The sequence below is a fragment of the Trypanosoma equiperdum genome (assembly GCF_001457755.1).
Source record: "Trypanosoma equiperdum strain OVI genome assembly, contig: ctg_1631, whole genome shotgun sequence".
NCBI classification, from domain to species: domain Eukaryota; phylum Euglenozoa; class Kinetoplastea; order Trypanosomatida; family Trypanosomatidae; genus Trypanosoma; species Trypanosoma equiperdum.
In genome coordinates, this window is record NW_027123651.1 from 72,887 (window position 1) to 89,933 (window position 17,047).

Here is a 17,047-nt window from a genome sequence, read left to right on the forward strand (position 1 = left end):
AGTAGCTGTCACATCCTCTTACTACTGAAATCCCATCGAAAGCGAGGTGATAAGGGACGCACCCCCGTCTGTGTTAAAGGAGATTCGGTCAATGGATCAAAAGGTGGAAGAACAGGAGGAGGAATATGTAAAGACAAAAAGAGAAGTGGAGAGAATGGAAAAAAAAGGGATGGAAAAGAAAATATAGGGGTTTATATGAGGGTTGTGTGGACTCGGCACCATAAACTGCGAAAAAGTGAGAAATGAAAACAGCCAGTGGATCATATCTAAGGTGGAGGGAGTGAAGAAGTAAAAGGTTGGAAAAGCCGCAAACCAGGAAGCGGAAGGAGGAAACGAGGGAGATCCTTTTTCACGAAGAGAGGGGGTAAATTGATGATCCCCTTGACTTCCCCCTAACCCTTCTTCTTATTGCTGGTGGTGCTGCTTCCACCTTACCCTTCTGTGCCTGGAAAGCGATAGTGTAAAAACTAGCTTATACTTCTGCAATATCACTGAGGGAGTGTTTACTCTTGTTAGAAACAAACGAAGCTTATTTACTCTTTTTCCATTCTTTCTTCCACTTGCGTCTTTTTTTCTTTCGTGTTTCCCCCTTCCTTGGTGTTGTTTTGTCCCCAACGCCCAGCTACGGGCATTTCGTACATTGTTGAAGCTGTGCCATGGAAGAGGCAGCAACCATTGGTCAAGATACCGGGAACAGTACTGTCAGTGAGCCAATGGAATGTCCACGGTTGCTGCAGTCCATTGAGGTTGCGTCACTGCTGGTGCGCCCAATTCATATAGTGGGTGATGTGTTGAAGGTCCTACGGGGCTGCTTGTTTAGCATGCGCGGGGTAAAAAATGTAGTGAATGGAGCTGCGGCAGACACGGCGGCTGGTGATGCGCAGGCGTGCAGAAAATTGCTTCTTGACCCAACTTTCCTTTCGCCCATCAGTATCCCCCAGCTTTCATCATCGTGCACTCTTGTATGGATGAGGGCAGATGATGTGTCGCTTCCCGCGGTTCTGCGTGACAAGTTAGTGCTCGTATCACAGGGTGCAGAGTCCCGAGCCGAACCTCTTCAAGTTGCACTTACCACACACACCGTGGATGTGACCTCTAAGAACTTCACCATGCCCGAATTGTTGCAAATGCTGCTTCCTCCAGGCATTACGGCATTAAGTGGATTCGAACAAATTGGGCACATCGCCCATGTGAACCTATCGGCTGAGCATCTGCCGTACAAAATGGCAATTGGTGCTGTTATCCTCAGCTGCAATCCAACGGTAAGTGTTGTCGTGAATAAGGTTAACTCAATATCCAGTGTGTTCCGCGAGTTCAAGATGGAAATCGTAGCCCATCGCCACTGCGGTGGGAACAGTAAAGGTAACAGTAGCACTCACCGAGGCGGAGGGGGAAACGTCGGCGTAGCAGGGAGCGGCGACCACAATCCAAGGACTAACGCTGAGGAAGAGGAAGCTCAACAACAACAACAACAACTGCTTCTAGCTACTGTCCGGCAACACGGCTGCACCTTTCGTGTTCCATATGATCGCGTGTACTGGAATTCACGTCTGAGCCACGAGCACACACGCATTGTAGAACTCATGCAAAGGGGTGATGTTCTCTATGACGTTATGGCGGGTGTTGGTCCCTTTGCTGTTCCTGCCGCATCCGCCGGCGTCACTGTTTACGCAAATGATCTCAACCCTGTAGCGGCCGAGTACCTGCGCATTAACGCGGATATAAATCACATACGAAAGGACTCCTTTCATATTTTCAACATAGATGGGCGTGAGTTCATGAACACAATCCTTTACAACGATGTCATAGCCAACAGCTCTCGGTGCGGCAGACGGCACGTAACAATGAATTTGCCCGCCATAGCTGTGGAATTTCTTGACGTCTTCGCTAAGAGGCCATGGATTCCGGAACCTGGAATGAAGGTGCGGGAGTCAAAGGAGAACCCCGACAAACGGGTGCTCTTTCATGTTTACTGTTTCTCAAAGAATGTGGAGGATTTCACCGGTGACGCAGTAAGACAGGTGACACGTTGGCTTTCTTTCGAGCTGAGAAAAGAGAATCTGGAGTTGGTTCATGTGGTGCGGGACGTGGCACCCAAGAAGCGCATGGTGTGTGTGAGCTTCACTCTTCCTGATGCTTTCTGGCGCTGTCGATATGACAATATGGGGACGGAAAAGCAGATGCAGACTCTGAAGCGAGCGCGCGAGGGCTGAGTTGAGTTGAGCTCCATCAACGGGACGTAATTCCGGGATGGTGCCTTCGTTGCGTTAGGTGTCTGATTTGTAGTCGTGGGCGGCATGTTAGCACCACAGGAGGTAAAGAGCTGATTTACCTTTGTGAGTAGCTGTAACCGCAGCGGGAGAACCCCTTTGATTGGGTAGTCAACGATAAACAACATTGTTTTCCGTTTTGTGTAAGCAAATGAAAGGGTGTGTGCTTCTTTACGTGCGGCGTCATGAGAAATGATTGCTATTCGTATTCGGTTGCACAGAATGATATGTTGTGTTGAACCTTTGTGTCTCTGTTTTTGATCTTGATTTATATTGCTACGTTCCTTCTTCTTCCCTTCCCAACACTTCTGTGCCGCCGGTGACCGCATAAGTCTCTAATAGTCGGCCCCCAGCGACGTACCTCTCCTCCTCTTCCCGCAACTGTACATCGGGACAGGGGTGAAAGTAAATACACATCAAACCTGTGCCCAACGAAGGCTCGTGGAAAGCATGAGCGACGAGGGGTTTGAAGATCTCTTTATATTGGACACCGACCCGGAGGAGTTGTACGAAGAGTTGGGCCCCATTGGTGTAGGGAACTATGGATCTGTTATAAAGGCACGGAACCGTCATACGCAGGAAATCACTGCCATCAAGCTCGTGTTGTTGGTTGACAAAGATGAGCGGGACTTCGTGCAGCGGGAGATTAGCATATTAAAGCATTGTAGGCACCCGAACATTGTGCACTACTATGGTGCTCACAAGTCTCTTAGTAAGTTATGGATTGTAATGGAGTACTGTGAAGGTGGATCCATTGATATGGTTTATAAGGTGTTGCGGCACCCCTTGCCAGAGCCACTGATTGCCTATGTTTGCCGTCAAGTGTTGCTTGGGCTGCAATACCTCCACGCAAATCGAAAGATACACCGAGACATCAAGGGTGGTAACATTTTGCTGACGCGTGATGGTGGAGTGAAACTCGCTGATTTTGGTGTAAGCACGGAGTTGTCCCACTCCCTCTCGCGTCGTAACACATTTGTGGGCACGTTATTGTGGATGGCGCCGGAGGCCATTTTGGAGCTCGATTATGACGAGAAAGCTGATCTGTGGAGTTTAGGTATTACATTGATTGAAATGGCGGAGGGCGCACCACCGTATATTGACACTCACCCAGCGCGTGCCTTGTTTATGATTCCGAAGATGGATCCACCCTCGCTCCAGGACAAGGAACGGTGGTCGCCACAAATGACACTTTTTCTCAAAAGGTTACTGACAAAGGATCACAACGCTCGCCCGACAGCCACGACAATGCTTAACGACCCCTTTGTACTACCGGAGAATATTGGTACGCAGGAGCAGCTTAAAGCCGTTATAGATGAGGTGCTTGCTAAGAAAGCTTCAATAGACCCGCAACGTATGCGCGACTACACGGATTCGAGCGCAACATTCGTGGAAAGGACGTCTTCCGATGGTGGAGGTGGGGATGATCACAGCACGGACAGCAGGGATGAGGTTCAGCCGCACTTAACAGCAAAGGGCCTCACCAACGCTCCCGCGAATTCGATAGAGGCGTTGGACGGGGCCGGAACTCACCTCTTCTTCCAGGATGGTACACTCCTACCACTGCCTATGCTCTACACACAGGACATAAGTTTCGATGAACTTTGTGTTGGTGAGGAGCTCAATGGGCCATTTTCATTACCAGTGCCTAGTGTGGAGTCGTTGTTGGTTCCCCCTGAACAGCAGTCAACGGCTTGTCACGGCGGCGAGGCGCTGGCGCACACCATGCACGTAACGGCGAAGCTGAAGGAGATGCTGTATTACCACAAGCAGCTTCCTTACTGTCGCGGTCTCACAGACGCGGAGGCAGCGAAGTCCAGGGAAATGCAACTAAAGTATGGGTCTGTGTTGAAGAGTGTCTACCGCCTGTAGAGGGAGAGTCACGAAGAGGTGAAGGGTTGTGGGTTCGTCTGTCTAACTGACTGTGGTGTGGTACCCAAGACTGAAGAGGGGAAAGCAAGGGAATGGTGTAGGAAGATCCCCATTTTGTTGCAGGCCTTTATTGCCCTTTGTTTTTGCTTTTGTGCTCGCTACACGTACAGTATATCTCGCGGGCTTGGTTTTCTTTCCCTCCTCTGTCGGTGAACTACCAACGTGTTATTTGATGTCTCCGCACGTCTGACCGAGTTGCAAAGCGGGGACGCTTTTTGGTGGTAGTCTAGGGCCTTCTTCGCCTGTTCCTCTTCTTCTTCCCACCGACAAACATTTTATAATTGGGAGTCTTGTGAGAGATAGTAGGCAGCCCCTGGGTTCTGTGAAGAATGTCTGGAACTTTACTCAAGGAAGAGCTGCTACAGTTGGACAACAAACGGCGATCCATAATGAGGGATATCGAGGAAGCCATGACATTCCTCAACTCCACACCAGTAGGGCTTCGCGGCAGTCTTGTGGACAGCGAGGGGTTCCCGCGTGATGATTGCGACCTCTACGCCGTACGTCGTGCACGGCACACTGTAAACTGCGGGCACAATGATCTTAAGTCTATCGAGGCTACCATTCACGAGAAGCTTTCGCAGCTGCATGAGGAATGCCGCGGGGAGGCGGAGGAGCAGATGCAGCGGGACAAAATGAAGAAGAAATCGGAGGACGATCAACGAAGGCGGGACGAACAAAAGCAGGTGATGTCCAGCAAAGAACCATTCGTGCGTGTGGTAGACGTCGCGACTGGAAGCCCAGCTGAGGAAGGAGGCCTTATATGTGGTCACCTCATAGTCCAGTACGGTGACGTAGATGCGGAAAAGGTGTTGGAAGGAGGTTTCGGCGAAATGGCGCGAGTTACATCGAGTTATGAGGGGCAGATGTTGCGAGTGTGGGTACGTTCTCCCAGTGATGATGACTGTGGTGGGGCACGAGAGCTTTTTATCGTTCCACAGAGATGGAGAGGTGAGGGTCTTTTAGGATGCACATTTGAGCCAATGAAATTGAATTAGCGCATACCCGTGTGCGATCGTGGCGGTTTTCGCAAGTGATGATGCGCTTGTCTGCATGCGATAAGACGTCGTGTCTCGGGTGTGCAGTGATGGGGTGTATGCTCTCATCGCGGGGTGTCGCTGCTTCCACACATGCTAGCTTTGCGGGGGTCGTGGAAGGGGGGCTGCGGCGCAACCAGATGCGTCAAAAACGCGGACTATTAATGTAGATGCAGTTGAACTTTGCGCAGACTCCCTGTTTTTGGAGTTGCCGCTACTCTCTCCCTTCCCCTCGGAAGTTTAATTTTGCACCAAGTTTCTGTATGTTTCGCGTCTTTCCCCTTAAAATGAACGCCTCGTCCCTGGACCAAAACACCCGGTAGCACAACCCCACTTCTACTCCGTGACCCTCTTTCTTTGAAGGTTGCACAGTGCGAAAGCATGCTGTCCTCTGCGCTCGGCATGGGACATTATACCCGTATTATTTCGGTATACGAGCGCTTCGCCGTCCTTTCCACCTGCACCATCAAGCGAGAAGTGGAGCGGATGCTGCATTCCACATGCGCGGGTACCTCGCAGCAGCAGCACCAACATCAGCAACGCCAACTTCTCACCACCGTTTGTGATTTACTTGTGAAGAGTGGCGAGTGGCGGCGTGCATTTGCCGTGGCTCAACACCTTCCGCTAGCAGAGCGACAAGCTATTGTATCTGCGGCAGAAAGGAGGCAGGAGGGCAACGCCGTAGAACAGGGGCAGACCACATTGGGTACTTCGGCGCCTTCGAACTGCGACACATCAGCTCCCGGTAACCTTCACAAGGCCCTAAATGAGGATCTAGTCCGGATGGCCTTTGCTTTGCAGCGGAGTGGAAAGAAAGCGGCCTTAACCAGCGGCCGGGTTGAAACTGAGGGAAGTGTTGGTGTTGATGGCGAAATGCTGAATACGCAGCAGCGGATTTTTAGGGAGTTGAGTAGGCGGCACCGGTACAGAGAACTGATTCAGTGTGTAATAAACTGGAAGTCGAGGGGATTAATCCCCGTCAAACACAAATCAGTGGCAGATGTCAGATGTGCTAGTAGTGATGGTAGCATTGACGAGCATCACAAGGTTAGTGGAGATGGAAACGGATCTACTATGGGGGCGGGCAGCAGTAGGGAGACTGGTATTAACAGGGACATCGTATTTAACGCTGAACAGGCGCTGCAGTCACTCATCTTCAACTCCACTTCCGGGAAACAGTGGGAGGAGGCAATGCAACACCACCAAGCATTCTTTATTCACATGCTCCGCGACCCAATGGCAGCACAGCAACTGCTGCGAAAAACAGATGTTGGGTTTTTTTCTCAACTCCTTCTATCCCTTCTTAGGGACAGCAACGCCACAACCACCACCTTGTCTTCACCGTCTCAGGCTTGTGGCTTCAGAGAACAAGCAACTCCGTGGGACACTATTGCATCGATGTGTTTTGCGCTCCGCTCGCACGTGGGGCAACAAAAGAAGGTTCTCAAGGTTGAACTTTTGCATGCATTGTTGAGTGCCTTGAGAAGGGAAGCCAAGACGGTGACAGTAACGAGGGAGAATGCTGGTTTTAACTCACGGTCGAATGTTGTTTCCGCCGCCGCGACAAGCATGATGCGATCACTACCTGATGATATCGGTGATCGGTCTATGCGGTCTTCTGTTGAGGGGCTTTGCGTGCCGTTAGTACATCACAACGAGGCGCAGGCGCGGTTCATCGGCCTCCCTCTCTTCGTGGATTTGGCACTTGCGATGTGTGACTGCGGCGTACCGGTTACCAATGCATTAGTTCAGTGTATGCTCCTCTGTTTGGGGAATATGCAACGCCATCGGCTAAGTGAAACGGTACCGGTTCCACAAACCAAGGCGTTGAAAAGGGAACGCGAACTGATAATGAGCTTGGTAACCGAACCACGGGCTGTGCGCTGGCTTCCTGCCTTGCGACTTTTGCAAACATGTAGCGAGCAGCACCACTTTTTGGTTACATCTGCGCATCTGCGATGCCTTCTTGGTGGCTTACAGAGTATTTCTATCCGTCAGACGTGGCCCGCTGCTCTTTCCGCTGCATCGTTCCTGATGACCCGTCACCACATTTTCCCAGATGAAGCGTCTGTGGAGAAATTAATGCTTAACCTCCATGCGGCGTCATGGCAACGCGTGTTTGAGGTGCTGCGCCTATACGATCGGAAGCACATCCAGCCGTCACCCACTATTCTTCGTGATTTACACGTTGTGGCAATGAAGCACAGTTCGTGGGATACGGTTCTGCGTGTTATGCAGAGCATTAAAGATGTGGGTCACCAGCAGGCAGGGTTTATGAACTATGTATACTGTTTGCGGGCTTACGGATGCGCGGGGAAGTGGAACAGCGCTGTGAAACTATTTATGCAACTGAAAGACGTTCCCCGCATCGGCCTCCCACGCCCCGCCCTCAATGAAAAGACGGTGGCAGTTCCCGTGATAGCCATGATGGAAAACAATCATTGGGAGGAAGTCATACATTTTGCTAACACTGTGTGGAAAAAATGTGGCGCGGGATTAACAGTTGAAGGGGCTGAGGTCACCCGTGCTGCCACGTTCCTTTCTCTCGTCCACATTGGTGAGTCTCAAAGAGTAGCGACTTTCTTGAACAATTGTTGCGGGCAACGGAACGCCCGCGGTACCAACGCATCAGTTTCAGCTGACGGGAATCTAATTCCTGACACCGGATCATCGGAGGTGCTTCGGGGGATTGTGGTACGGGCGGCCCAGCTACAAACGCTTCTCGGTATGGAGCACCTCAATTCACCTATCCGCCTCGTGTTTGATCTCCTTGGCGCCGATAAAGACGGCGATAAAGCAGAGCAATTCTCAGTGGACACTCGCAGTCGCTCCCCTCGCCCGCAGCTGTACCTTCCGCCGCAGCACATTCAGCATCAACACGAGTGGTTCGCAACGACGTTAGGCCACATGACGCGCCATGACGAGCGTCTCTTCTGCGCCGCTGCCCAACAGGCGGTGGCTGAGGCCATGTCTTCCATTGGTGTGGCACCCGTGTACCTGAAGGCGGCTCTGCTCTAAGGAACTGATCTTTAAGGAATATTTGCACCCGACTATATCTGTGTGTATGTGCAGAAAATAGTGTATCGAACTGTCACGCGACGTATCGGAGGGTAACAACCGACTTCCCAACAATAGTTGAATTCTTTTTTTTTTTTTTGAGAGGGGGGGGGTAACGGTATGTTACTAGTTTTCGTCTACTTCGTTTCAATCCTTTTCTGGAATTGCAACCTGCTGGGTTTCTTTTAGCGTTGTTAGTGCGTGAATAGGAGTCTCACGATTTGGCACTACCTTTATTTCCTTCTTTCTCCGTTGGCTGTATCTATTCGAAGTCAAGAAGCAACGGGAAAATAGGAAGAAAAAAGCAAATCGACCGTACTTTCGTAGACAGCGAGGGGGGGGGAAGACCTACCACAGGACTAAATCAAAAAAAAAAAATCACAAATAGAGGGAATTCAAAGTATAAAACAGTGCAAACAAAGGTGTCTTCATCCTCAAAGGGAAGTGGAAGTAGGAGATAATTTTTTTGGAGGAGGGATTAAATAAGCAGAAAAAGGTCAGTAGTCTTTTTTTGTAGCGATAACCCCCGCAGGTTTAAGAAGGGGTATAAAATATAAGAACAAAACGGAAGTCGTGCAAATTGGGTGGTGTGTTTGCCTTCTGTCAGAAAGGTAACTGAGCAGAAAACAACTTCTAAAAGAAGGTGCGGGGAACGAACGAGGTGGAAAAGCGCTCAAACAAAATCTATTCCTCCACAGAAATGAACACACCACTGCATGCCGCAGCAGCGGTGGGCGACATTAGGGCTCTTGTGAGGATAAGCAGGGTTAGCAGCACTAATGTTAACGCCGTGGATGAAGAGGGACGTACGCCCTTGCACATCGCCGCAGAGAAGGGAAATATGGAGTTTGTACGGATGTTGTTCCGGAAATTCAACGGTGTTGACACAACGATTCTTGACAACAGTAGCAAGACGGCTGTTCAGCGGGCGCCGGTGGAACAGCAACAGCAGTTAACACTCCTCCTGTCAGTGGAGGAAGCTAATACAATTGCACGTGCTAAGGACAATTTAAACGTTAAGAGGGAGAAGGAGGAGGAGGAAAATGTGTACAAGGACCATGACGTGGAAGGCTCTGATATGGTGAACCCGCAGGTACTTCGTAAGATTGTCATCTGCCTTTTGGTGCCGTTTGTTTACCCCCTGTTAAACATGGGGACCATCTTCGTCCTCCAGTACGCTGCCCTGACATTCGTCTTCTACTTCGTTGTGGTGGGCTATTTTCTATCGGAATTTACGATCAAGCCGCCGTGGTACCATCACCATCCAAAGAGTAATGAGTTGACGGCCCGTGGTTGCCCTGACTATTGGAACGGTTGCGTTAACGACCCGTTCAAAGACTTGGGGCTGCAGTTCGATAACGTATCTTTCATTTCTACAGACCAATATGTACTTCGTGGATGGCATGTCCCACCACCGAGTGATAAGCCGCGGGGAATGGGTGTCGTCCTCGTGCACGGCGGTGGTAGGGACCGTCGGGCGTGGCTCCGTCATGTTCCTTTCCTTCACAATGCAGGATACGGATGCTTACTGTTTGATTTCCGCGAGCATGGGCTGAGCGACGGTAACATGCGCGGTTTCACATATGGCATGAAAGAGAGGTTTGATGTAGTAGCAGCATGCCACTTCATGCGTTCCGAATGTGGTTACAACCGTATCTGTGCAATGGGGACAAGCGTGGGCGCGTCGTCAGCGATCATGGCTGCTGCAATTGACAAAACCATTGATATCATAGTGGCGGAGAATGCGATTCTGACCTGCGCAGCACTGCAGGATCAGCAGATCGTTAACATTATCGGCGGTTACTTTGCCAGACGAGTGTACAGTACCTTCTTTTTTAACCTCCTTCGTAGAACTGCGTCGTTCTGGCTCAACTACCGTATAGGCAACAAGCCCAGCAAGCACTGTCAAGCGCTGCACTGTATTGCAAAAGTGTCTCCACGACCCATCTTACTTATGCATGGTACTGCCGACGAGCTCGTCCCGTGCCGCCACTCTCAGAAGTTGTTCGAAGAGGCCTCTGAGCCGAAGGAGTTGTACCTCGCAGAGGGGGCGTTCCACTGCGGGTTGCACAACACACATAAGGAGGAGTACGAGGCGAGGGTTTTGGGCTTCCTCCAGCGGTACGGTGGGGGGTGAAGGCCATTCGAGAAAACAGAAGGATCAGGGATGGAAACGAAGGGGTGCAGGAAGTGAAGCTTGGAAGGGCCGGGAAGAACGGTAAAGACCCGAAATGAATAAATAGAATGAATGGAAAAGGATTGCAGACAAAGAGTAAAGACCTGAGTGCACACGTGTCCCCGTGGTGCGTCACTCCCAAGTGCCGCCCCATCACTCGAGCGTACAGAGGGCGAGAAAGCTTCTTGGAAATCTCACATATTACCCCTTCAGCCTTCGTCTTCTCATCCTCTTTCGCCTTTCTGGAACTCCCTTTATCCTCACCACCGTGTTGTTTGCAGGAAGCTGTGGCTCCCGCCCCCCCCCCAACTGCAGCTGTAAATGAACGTATTCGCGATCTCATCCTTTCCCCCTCTCCCTTCTCTCACCTTTCTAAGAAGCATTCAACTCTTATTTAGCCCATTTTGGGGTGTGTTCCCACAACAATAAAAGACGCCCATTTCTTTTCTCCGCCGTTCGGCGCCCTTTCTTTCAACGACTACCGTTGCTGAAGTTTATATGCATTATGAACCCCAGCGCTTTCTTTTTAAGTTTTTTCTGCGGTTGATTTTTTTTACCCTCGTTACCTTTGCGTCGCGTTACAGTGAGGTCGCAGACACAGGGCGGTCATGTGTTGATCCCAGTACAGAAAGGCCAGTCCTAAGGAGGCTTTACCTACCTTTAATCTTACCTCATATTTTTCTTTTTCCTTTTATGCACTTCCGTTTTCTTTGTTTTTGCTTTTCGCGCACACATGTATTTATTCGATCTCTAGTTGGGGTGAAGCTGCACCAGGAGCGGTTAATGGGCAATGATGAATGTCGCGAATTATATGCGAAGAATTCTGTAAATAGGAGGTGAATAATAGGAATGAAGAAATTGGTGGGATCTTTTGCGCTATAGCGGTAGCGTGCTCAATGTGGGAGGGCTCGTTGTTGTGTTATTCAATTTGTCGTTAAGAGTACCGTTTCTGCCACCTTTTCTTTTTTCCAAAAAAAAAAAACACATTGTGTGCGTGTGCGTTGGGGAGCGAAGCAGTGAACTAGTGGTTGAAAAGTGGGCCGTGTGAACTTCACCCCAACCGTTCTTGCTGTGCCCCCTCGTGCGCCGTATCTTTGTGTCTAGAACACTCTAGAGCCCGTAATGGCTAAAACACGTCTTTTTCCCTGTCTAACTCTCCTTTCTACCCGCCTCTCTCTCTCTCTCTGTGTGTGCTTTCCCGTGTTGAGTTTGCTCGATGTTTAGATTGTAACGCAACAAGCAACAACGCAAACGTTAACCTCTATTCTTTCCGTGTTTGCAACGTACAAACATAATCTTAGAATCCCATAGGGGATATTTACTTGCGTTGTTCAGGTGACTGAGGTTAGAATGCTACACGCTAGTGGTAATGGCGCGGTAGGTGACGGTGAAGAGGAGTCTACTGGTTCCTTCATTCCTGACATGCAAAAAGTAAATGCAAAATTGCGTAACTTGCCTACGCTGGAACGACTCCTGCAGGAAAAAGATCCCAATGAGTTCACAGATGAGGAAATGGGCAACGCTCTGAAGTTTGTTGAGGCAATTGCGGGGACTGAGGTGTCGACGACTCAAACCATTGAGCAACAGCTCCGTCAGCTCATGAAAAAATATTCTGTTGTAATAAAGAAATCACTGCTTCTCGCTGCATACAGGAAGTGGTTAGCAGAGGACCAACGGCGGACCGGCAACGCCGTGTTGGAGCGTTACTTAATTTCGAAAGCCCCACGCAGTCAGTCAGGGGTGCTGGTAGTGACTGTCTTTACCTCCGCCTACCCGGAGGGGCAAAAGTTTAGCTGCAAGTGGAATTGCTACTATTGTCCCAACGAGCCCGGGCAGCCGCGTAGTTACCTCCTTAACGAACCTGGTGTGCGCCGTGCAAACCGCTTAGAATTCGACCCCTACCGCCAGTTTCAGGACCGTGTGAGGTCGCTTGTCGCTATTGGTCACCCAGCGGACAAGGTAGAGCTTTTGGTACTGGGAGGTACGTGGGAAAGCTACCCACTCTCCTACCGTGAGACTTTCATTAGGGATCTTTTTTACGCCGCTAACACATTGTATGATGATGATGCGAGTAACAGCGACTCTACCGTTACCGAAGAGAGGAAGAGGGGTGCGACCGCCGGGGAAAGTGGAAGACCACGGCCTCCACTGGACTTACTGCAGGAGCAACTCCTGAATGAAACAGCCGCTTGTAAGATTATTGGGGTAACCCTTGAAACGCGGCCCGATACCGTGAATGAGGAAATGTTGCGGCAGCTGCGTCGGTTTGGTTGCACACGCGTACAGCTTGGTGTGCAGCACACAGATGATGCAGTCCTGCTTGCGGTCAATCGGCAATCCACGAGGGATGAGGCGGTTCACGCCATTAAGTTGCTGAAGGACAGCTGCTTTAAAGTTGATATCCACCTAATGCCAGACCTTCCGGGGTCTACACCAGAGAATGACAAGAAAATGTTTTCTGACGTTCTATACTCACCCGAGCTACAGGCTGATCAGTGGAAAATTTATCCCTGCCAAACGACGCCCTTCAGCGTTATCGAAGAGTGGTACAAGGAGGGAAAGTATCAACCCTATGGTCTTACCAATTTGATTGACGTCATTCTCTTTGCTAAACGGCGCGTTCAACCATGGGTGCGACTCAACCGTGTAGTGCGTGACATTCCGCATGATTACATACTTGGTGGAGTGGACGTGTCAAATCTCCGCCAGCTACTTGCGGTTCGCCTTGCTGAGGAGGGTTCCCGCTGCCAGTGCATCCGCTGCCGTGAGGTTAAGGGTGATGCAGCAGCTGCTGCAAAGCTTCGAGAGGCTGTGCTGGTGGAGCGGCGTTATTCGGCGAGTGAAGGAGAAGAAGTGTTTGTCTCCTGTGAATCAGCTGATGGTTTAACACTTTTTGGTTTCCTGAGAATTCGAATTCATATAGAAAACTGGGAAACACCTTTCGAGGAGCTTAAATCGTGCGCGTTAATTCGAGAATTGCATGTGTATGGCAGCCTTGTCCCGGCGCACACAGAGGCAGACAACGCTAAAGCACAACACCGCGGGGTAGGTACAAAGCTGTTACAGCGGGCGGAAAGCATAGCTCGGAAAGAAGGATACCACCGCATCGCCGTTATTAGCGGTGTAGGGGTGCGCAATTATTATCGTTGCAAAGGTTACGCTCTCTTTACAGGTCCCGAATCCGGAGATTTTCTCATAAAGGAGTTGCAAGATGGCGAAGAAAGTGAAAAAGCTAAGGTGGATGACCATCAACAGTGTAGCAATGATGCGAACCAGAGGGACTCGACACAGGCTGCTGATGGTGGGGACGCAGCTGGTTCCGTTATTACAAGCCTGTGGAGCCGCTTAACTTCCTTTTGGCAGGGGCTTAAGCGGCCCCGAGGCCAGTGATATGTGTGACTCCTCCCCCCCCCCTATATGTTCATTGGGGATGCAGCAATATCCGCAACCAATCATATGGAGGGTGGAGCTGCGGGGGGAAGCGTATCTACAATAGCTAAAGTTCAACTCCTCTCTGCTTCAAGGAGTCCCAGATTTTGCCGTAAGACAATGAGTGGTGTTTTCACGTACGAGTAAGGTTTTAACTAGTTTGATGAATATTAGTATTGACAGTGTTCTATCTAATACCCTTCTGCTTTGCCGCGGCACACGATCTCTATATGTGCGCCACGTTTATTTCGGTATCTTCACTCCTTCCCTCCCCCCCCAATTCCAAACTTCCCATCTTAGCTCTTGTTGTTGTTGAACTGAAACCATTGGTGGACACCAAAAACAGTTCTTGCTACACGTCACCACCGCACGCTGTCGCCGGATTAGCAAGAGATATTCCAGCAGTGTTACCCAGGTGCACAATTCGGTTACGGTGTTCAAGCTGGAATTCCTCGGCGTGGGCAGTGCTCTGCCTGAGCAGCAATAAGGTCTAGCGCGACCCCGTGCGTTGGCGTTAATAACAAAGTAGTAGGTCCGCTGACGTAGAGGTGACTCACATAGCTGGATAGGATTTAATTCTTTGGCCAACCTGTTCTGTGTAATATACTTCTGACCATAGCGGACGAAGGAGGAAGTGCTCATATCTTTTCTCTAAGGAAAAGGCGTGACCAGGCTTCGATACAGCGAAACGCAAACGTACAAACATATATACCGGTGAAGTGTGTCCCATCTCAGAAGCATGGACGTCAACTGTACATTGATTGAGTGCCTGGACGCGAAGGACAACAAGCGTGTTCTTTTTAACTTCCTCATTCTTGACGCCCCATCACCGAGTAGCCTACCAGCATATCTGAAAGCACTGCAACGGCGGCAGGTGCGTCACCTTGTACGTGTGTGTGGTCCGACATACGACGCCACCCTCGTCGAGAAAAATGGCATTGAGGTGCACAGCTGGCCCTTCGACGACGGTGCGCCGCCCCCGCGTGGGGTGTTGGAATCCTGGTTCCGTTTGCTGGACACCGAAAAGGCCCATCTTGATTCTGGCGACATCAAACAGCCGGCCACTATCGCAATCCATTGCGTCGCTGGACTCGGCCGGGCCCCGATCCTCGTTGCTGTGGCGCTTGTGGAGTACGGCGGCTTAGCTCCACTTGACACCATAACGCTCATTCGTGAGCGGAGGCGTGGGGCGATCAACCAAACGCAGATGCACTGGCTTGTAAAGTACAAGAGACGTGGTGGTAATGGGGGAGGTTGCGCCATCATGTAAACCTCTGCTGAGAGACTAAGTGATGGTGTTCTAATCTGTTTATTATCAATCGATCCGCGTACATATATATATATGTTGGTGTGTACATAAAGGTGAATAGGAAAATGGAAGTTAAGTAATTTATTACAAGTGATGGGTAGGGGACTGCATCCAATGCACGCGTAGGTACGCATACTCACGCTCACATATGTAGAGGGAAAAAACAAAAAAAGAGGCGGAGGAACATGGACATGCGCGACAGTGGTGAAAATGAATGGAGAGGATCGACCTCAAGGACGATCGAAAAGGGAACGCGTTATAAAAGGTGTTGCGAACCTTTGCAGGGAGTAGTTATGAACTTCGGTTTTCACTTTGAGTCAATTAGTTCGGCTTTTTTTTGTCGGGTTGCCGTCACCCCTGTATGAGGGTGGTTGCAATATGAAGGTGGTAAAGATTTAGTGCATACGGTACTGCTCGGTACAAGTTTCTTTCCACTATGTGCCTGTGTGTATGAATTGTGTTTTTTAAAAGCAATATGCACCTCTACGTTACTTTCATTTGGTTGCCCCCCTCCCAACTTTTTCCTCCCTGTACTGTTGTTCAGACACTTGCGAAACGCTTTCATTTGCCCATCCCCACATTCACCCCCCTTAGTCAAACATCTCGAACCTTTTGTTATCACCTTTCTTTTCTTTTTTTTTCCAATCTACACTACCTGGCACCTTTAAAGAGTGGGGAAAGGGGGCTTTTCTTCCCTTCTCTCTCTTCCGGTGTCACTTTCTCCTTTTTTTTCTTACGTTTGTTCCGTGCGAATCCCCTCGCACGTGGGGCGGACCGTTTGTCTGCTCATTTCTTTATTCCTTTCCCCGTCGTCAGAGACGGTGAGCGCATGTGTCGGAACGTGGCGTGCCAACTTGCGTATGAATGGTTGGATGGGAATTTCTTCGGTAGAATAATGGAAGAGAATGTTCTAGAGGGAAGTGTGTACTCAAACACTACCTTCCGCTGAATATGAAGCGGAATGGGCTTATGTCGAAGAGGGCGAGAGTGTAGGGGTGAGTGAAAGCGAGAGTATTTTTCAATCAAACCATTTAGGAAAGCGGTGTGCGATTAAAAGTGCGATTGACTGGGGGGAAAAATGGGGGAGGGAATGGGGTTGAAGGATACATTAATAACAAGAGAACGCAAAGGATATCAAATGGGATGAATGGTGGAGGCTATACTTGTGAAGTCATCGAAACTGTGTGGAGAAAAGAAAACTGATAAGGAGAGGAAACGACAGAATCAGATGATACTGAATGCGAGAAGAGTGAAAAGGACAGGGGAACAAACAGAAATGTGCGAGATTATCTCAAATTGGACTGAGATTACACGACAGAGAAGAGGAAAAAGATAGTTTTGGTTTTCAGTTGGCTCAAGGGGCATTGGCGGAAACAGAAACAGAAACTGTTGTGGCTGTGGCTGCGGGTCCCGCTACAACTTCTGTCTCTTTCGGGGTACACCACTCCGTTTCCTCCAGTCACCTTTTGCTTTCATTTAATAAAACAGTCAAACAGTGGAGGCCTTGTGTATCGTGTTTATTTGCGGCCAACATTGCTTCCATTACCGTGAACCCTCCTTCCTTTCCCCTTCTACTCCCTCCCTCCCTCCCGTTGTCCGTTTTGTGTCTGTTCTTTCAATTTTACTGCAACCTGGGCTAACGTTACTATAATTTACCCAGTCCTACTCCCCGCACCCTGACTTTCCTCGCCTACCCATATAGGGCATTTTTCGTTTTCTCCCCTCCTCCTTTGCGTCTGTAGCTGCATCATCACTATATTTGTGTCCTCACGCTTGCCACCTTGTCCATTGTTACTTGTCACTTTTCTCCCCTAAACCACCAGTCGCTGTTTTTTTT

General features: G+C 49.9%; 8 protein-coding genes across 8 annotated transcripts; all 8 read left to right on the top strand.

Annotated features, from left to right (window-relative positions):
* Nucleotides 1–656: 656 nt before the first annotated feature.
* TEOVI_000803300 (Met-10+ like-protein, putative) lies at nucleotides 657–2,213 on the top strand (the record flags this gene model as incomplete). Its single annotated transcript, XM_067222453.1, has 1 exon — nucleotides 657–2,213. One exon carries the CDS (start codon nucleotides 657–659, stop codon nucleotides 2,211–2,213), a length of 1,557 nt encoding a protein of 518 aa, XP_067078554.1.
* Nucleotides 2,214–2,720: 507 nt separating this feature from the next.
* Nucleotides 2,721–4,142, top strand: TEOVI_000803400 (protein kinase, putative; the record flags this gene model as incomplete). Its single annotated transcript, XM_067222454.1, has 1 exon — nucleotides 2,721–4,142. The coding sequence occupies one exon, from the start codon at nucleotides 2,721–2,723 to the stop codon at nucleotides 4,140–4,142; it is 1,422 nt and encodes a 473-aa protein (XP_067078555.1).
* Nucleotides 4,143–4,531: 389 nt separating this feature from the next.
* Nucleotides 4,532–5,200, top strand: TEOVI_000803500 (proteasome 26S non-ATPase subunit 9, putative; the record flags this gene model as incomplete). Its single annotated transcript, XM_067222455.1, has 1 exon — nucleotides 4,532–5,200. The coding sequence occupies one exon, from the start codon at nucleotides 4,532–4,534 to the stop codon at nucleotides 5,198–5,200; it is 669 nt and encodes a 222-aa protein (XP_067078556.1).
* Nucleotides 5,201–5,620: 420 nt separating this feature from the next.
* On the top strand, nucleotides 5,621–8,257 carry TEOVI_000803600 (uncharacterized protein; the record flags this gene model as incomplete). The annotated part of the gene is made up of 1 exon (XM_067222456.1): nucleotides 5,621–8,257. One exon carries the CDS (start codon nucleotides 5,621–5,623, stop codon nucleotides 8,255–8,257), a length of 2,637 nt encoding a protein of 878 aa, XP_067078557.1.
* Nucleotides 8,258–8,996: 739 nt separating this feature from the next.
* On the top strand, nucleotides 8,997–10,433 carry TEOVI_000803700 (Ankyrin repeats (many copies)/Alpha/beta hydrolase family, putative; the record flags this gene model as incomplete). Its single annotated transcript, XM_067222457.1, has 1 exon — nucleotides 8,997–10,433. The coding sequence occupies one exon, from the start codon at nucleotides 8,997–8,999 to the stop codon at nucleotides 10,431–10,433; it is 1,437 nt and encodes a 478-aa protein (XP_067078558.1).
* Nucleotides 10,434–11,822: 1,389 nt separating this feature from the next.
* Nucleotides 11,823–13,862, top strand: TEOVI_000803800 (Elongator-like Protein 3a; the record flags this gene model as incomplete). The annotated part of the gene is made up of 1 exon (XM_067222458.1): nucleotides 11,823–13,862. The coding sequence occupies one exon, from the start codon at nucleotides 11,823–11,825 to the stop codon at nucleotides 13,860–13,862; it is 2,040 nt and encodes a 679-aa protein (XP_067078559.1).
* Nucleotides 13,863–14,640: 778 nt separating this feature from the next.
* Nucleotides 14,641–15,171, top strand: TEOVI_000803900 (phosphatase of regenerating liver-type phosphatase, putative; the record flags this gene model as incomplete). The annotated part of the gene is made up of 1 exon (XM_067222459.1): nucleotides 14,641–15,171. One exon carries the CDS (start codon nucleotides 14,641–14,643, stop codon nucleotides 15,169–15,171), a length of 531 nt encoding a protein of 176 aa, XP_067078560.1.
* A 514-nt stretch (nucleotides 15,172–15,685) lies between these two features.
* Nucleotides 15,686–16,159, top strand: TEOVI_000804000 (uncharacterized protein; the record flags this gene model as incomplete). Its single annotated transcript, XM_067222460.1, has 1 exon — nucleotides 15,686–16,159. One exon carries the CDS (start codon nucleotides 15,686–15,688, stop codon nucleotides 16,157–16,159), a length of 474 nt encoding a protein of 157 aa, XP_067078561.1.
* Between the last annotated feature and the right edge of the window lie 888 nt (nucleotides 16,160–17,047).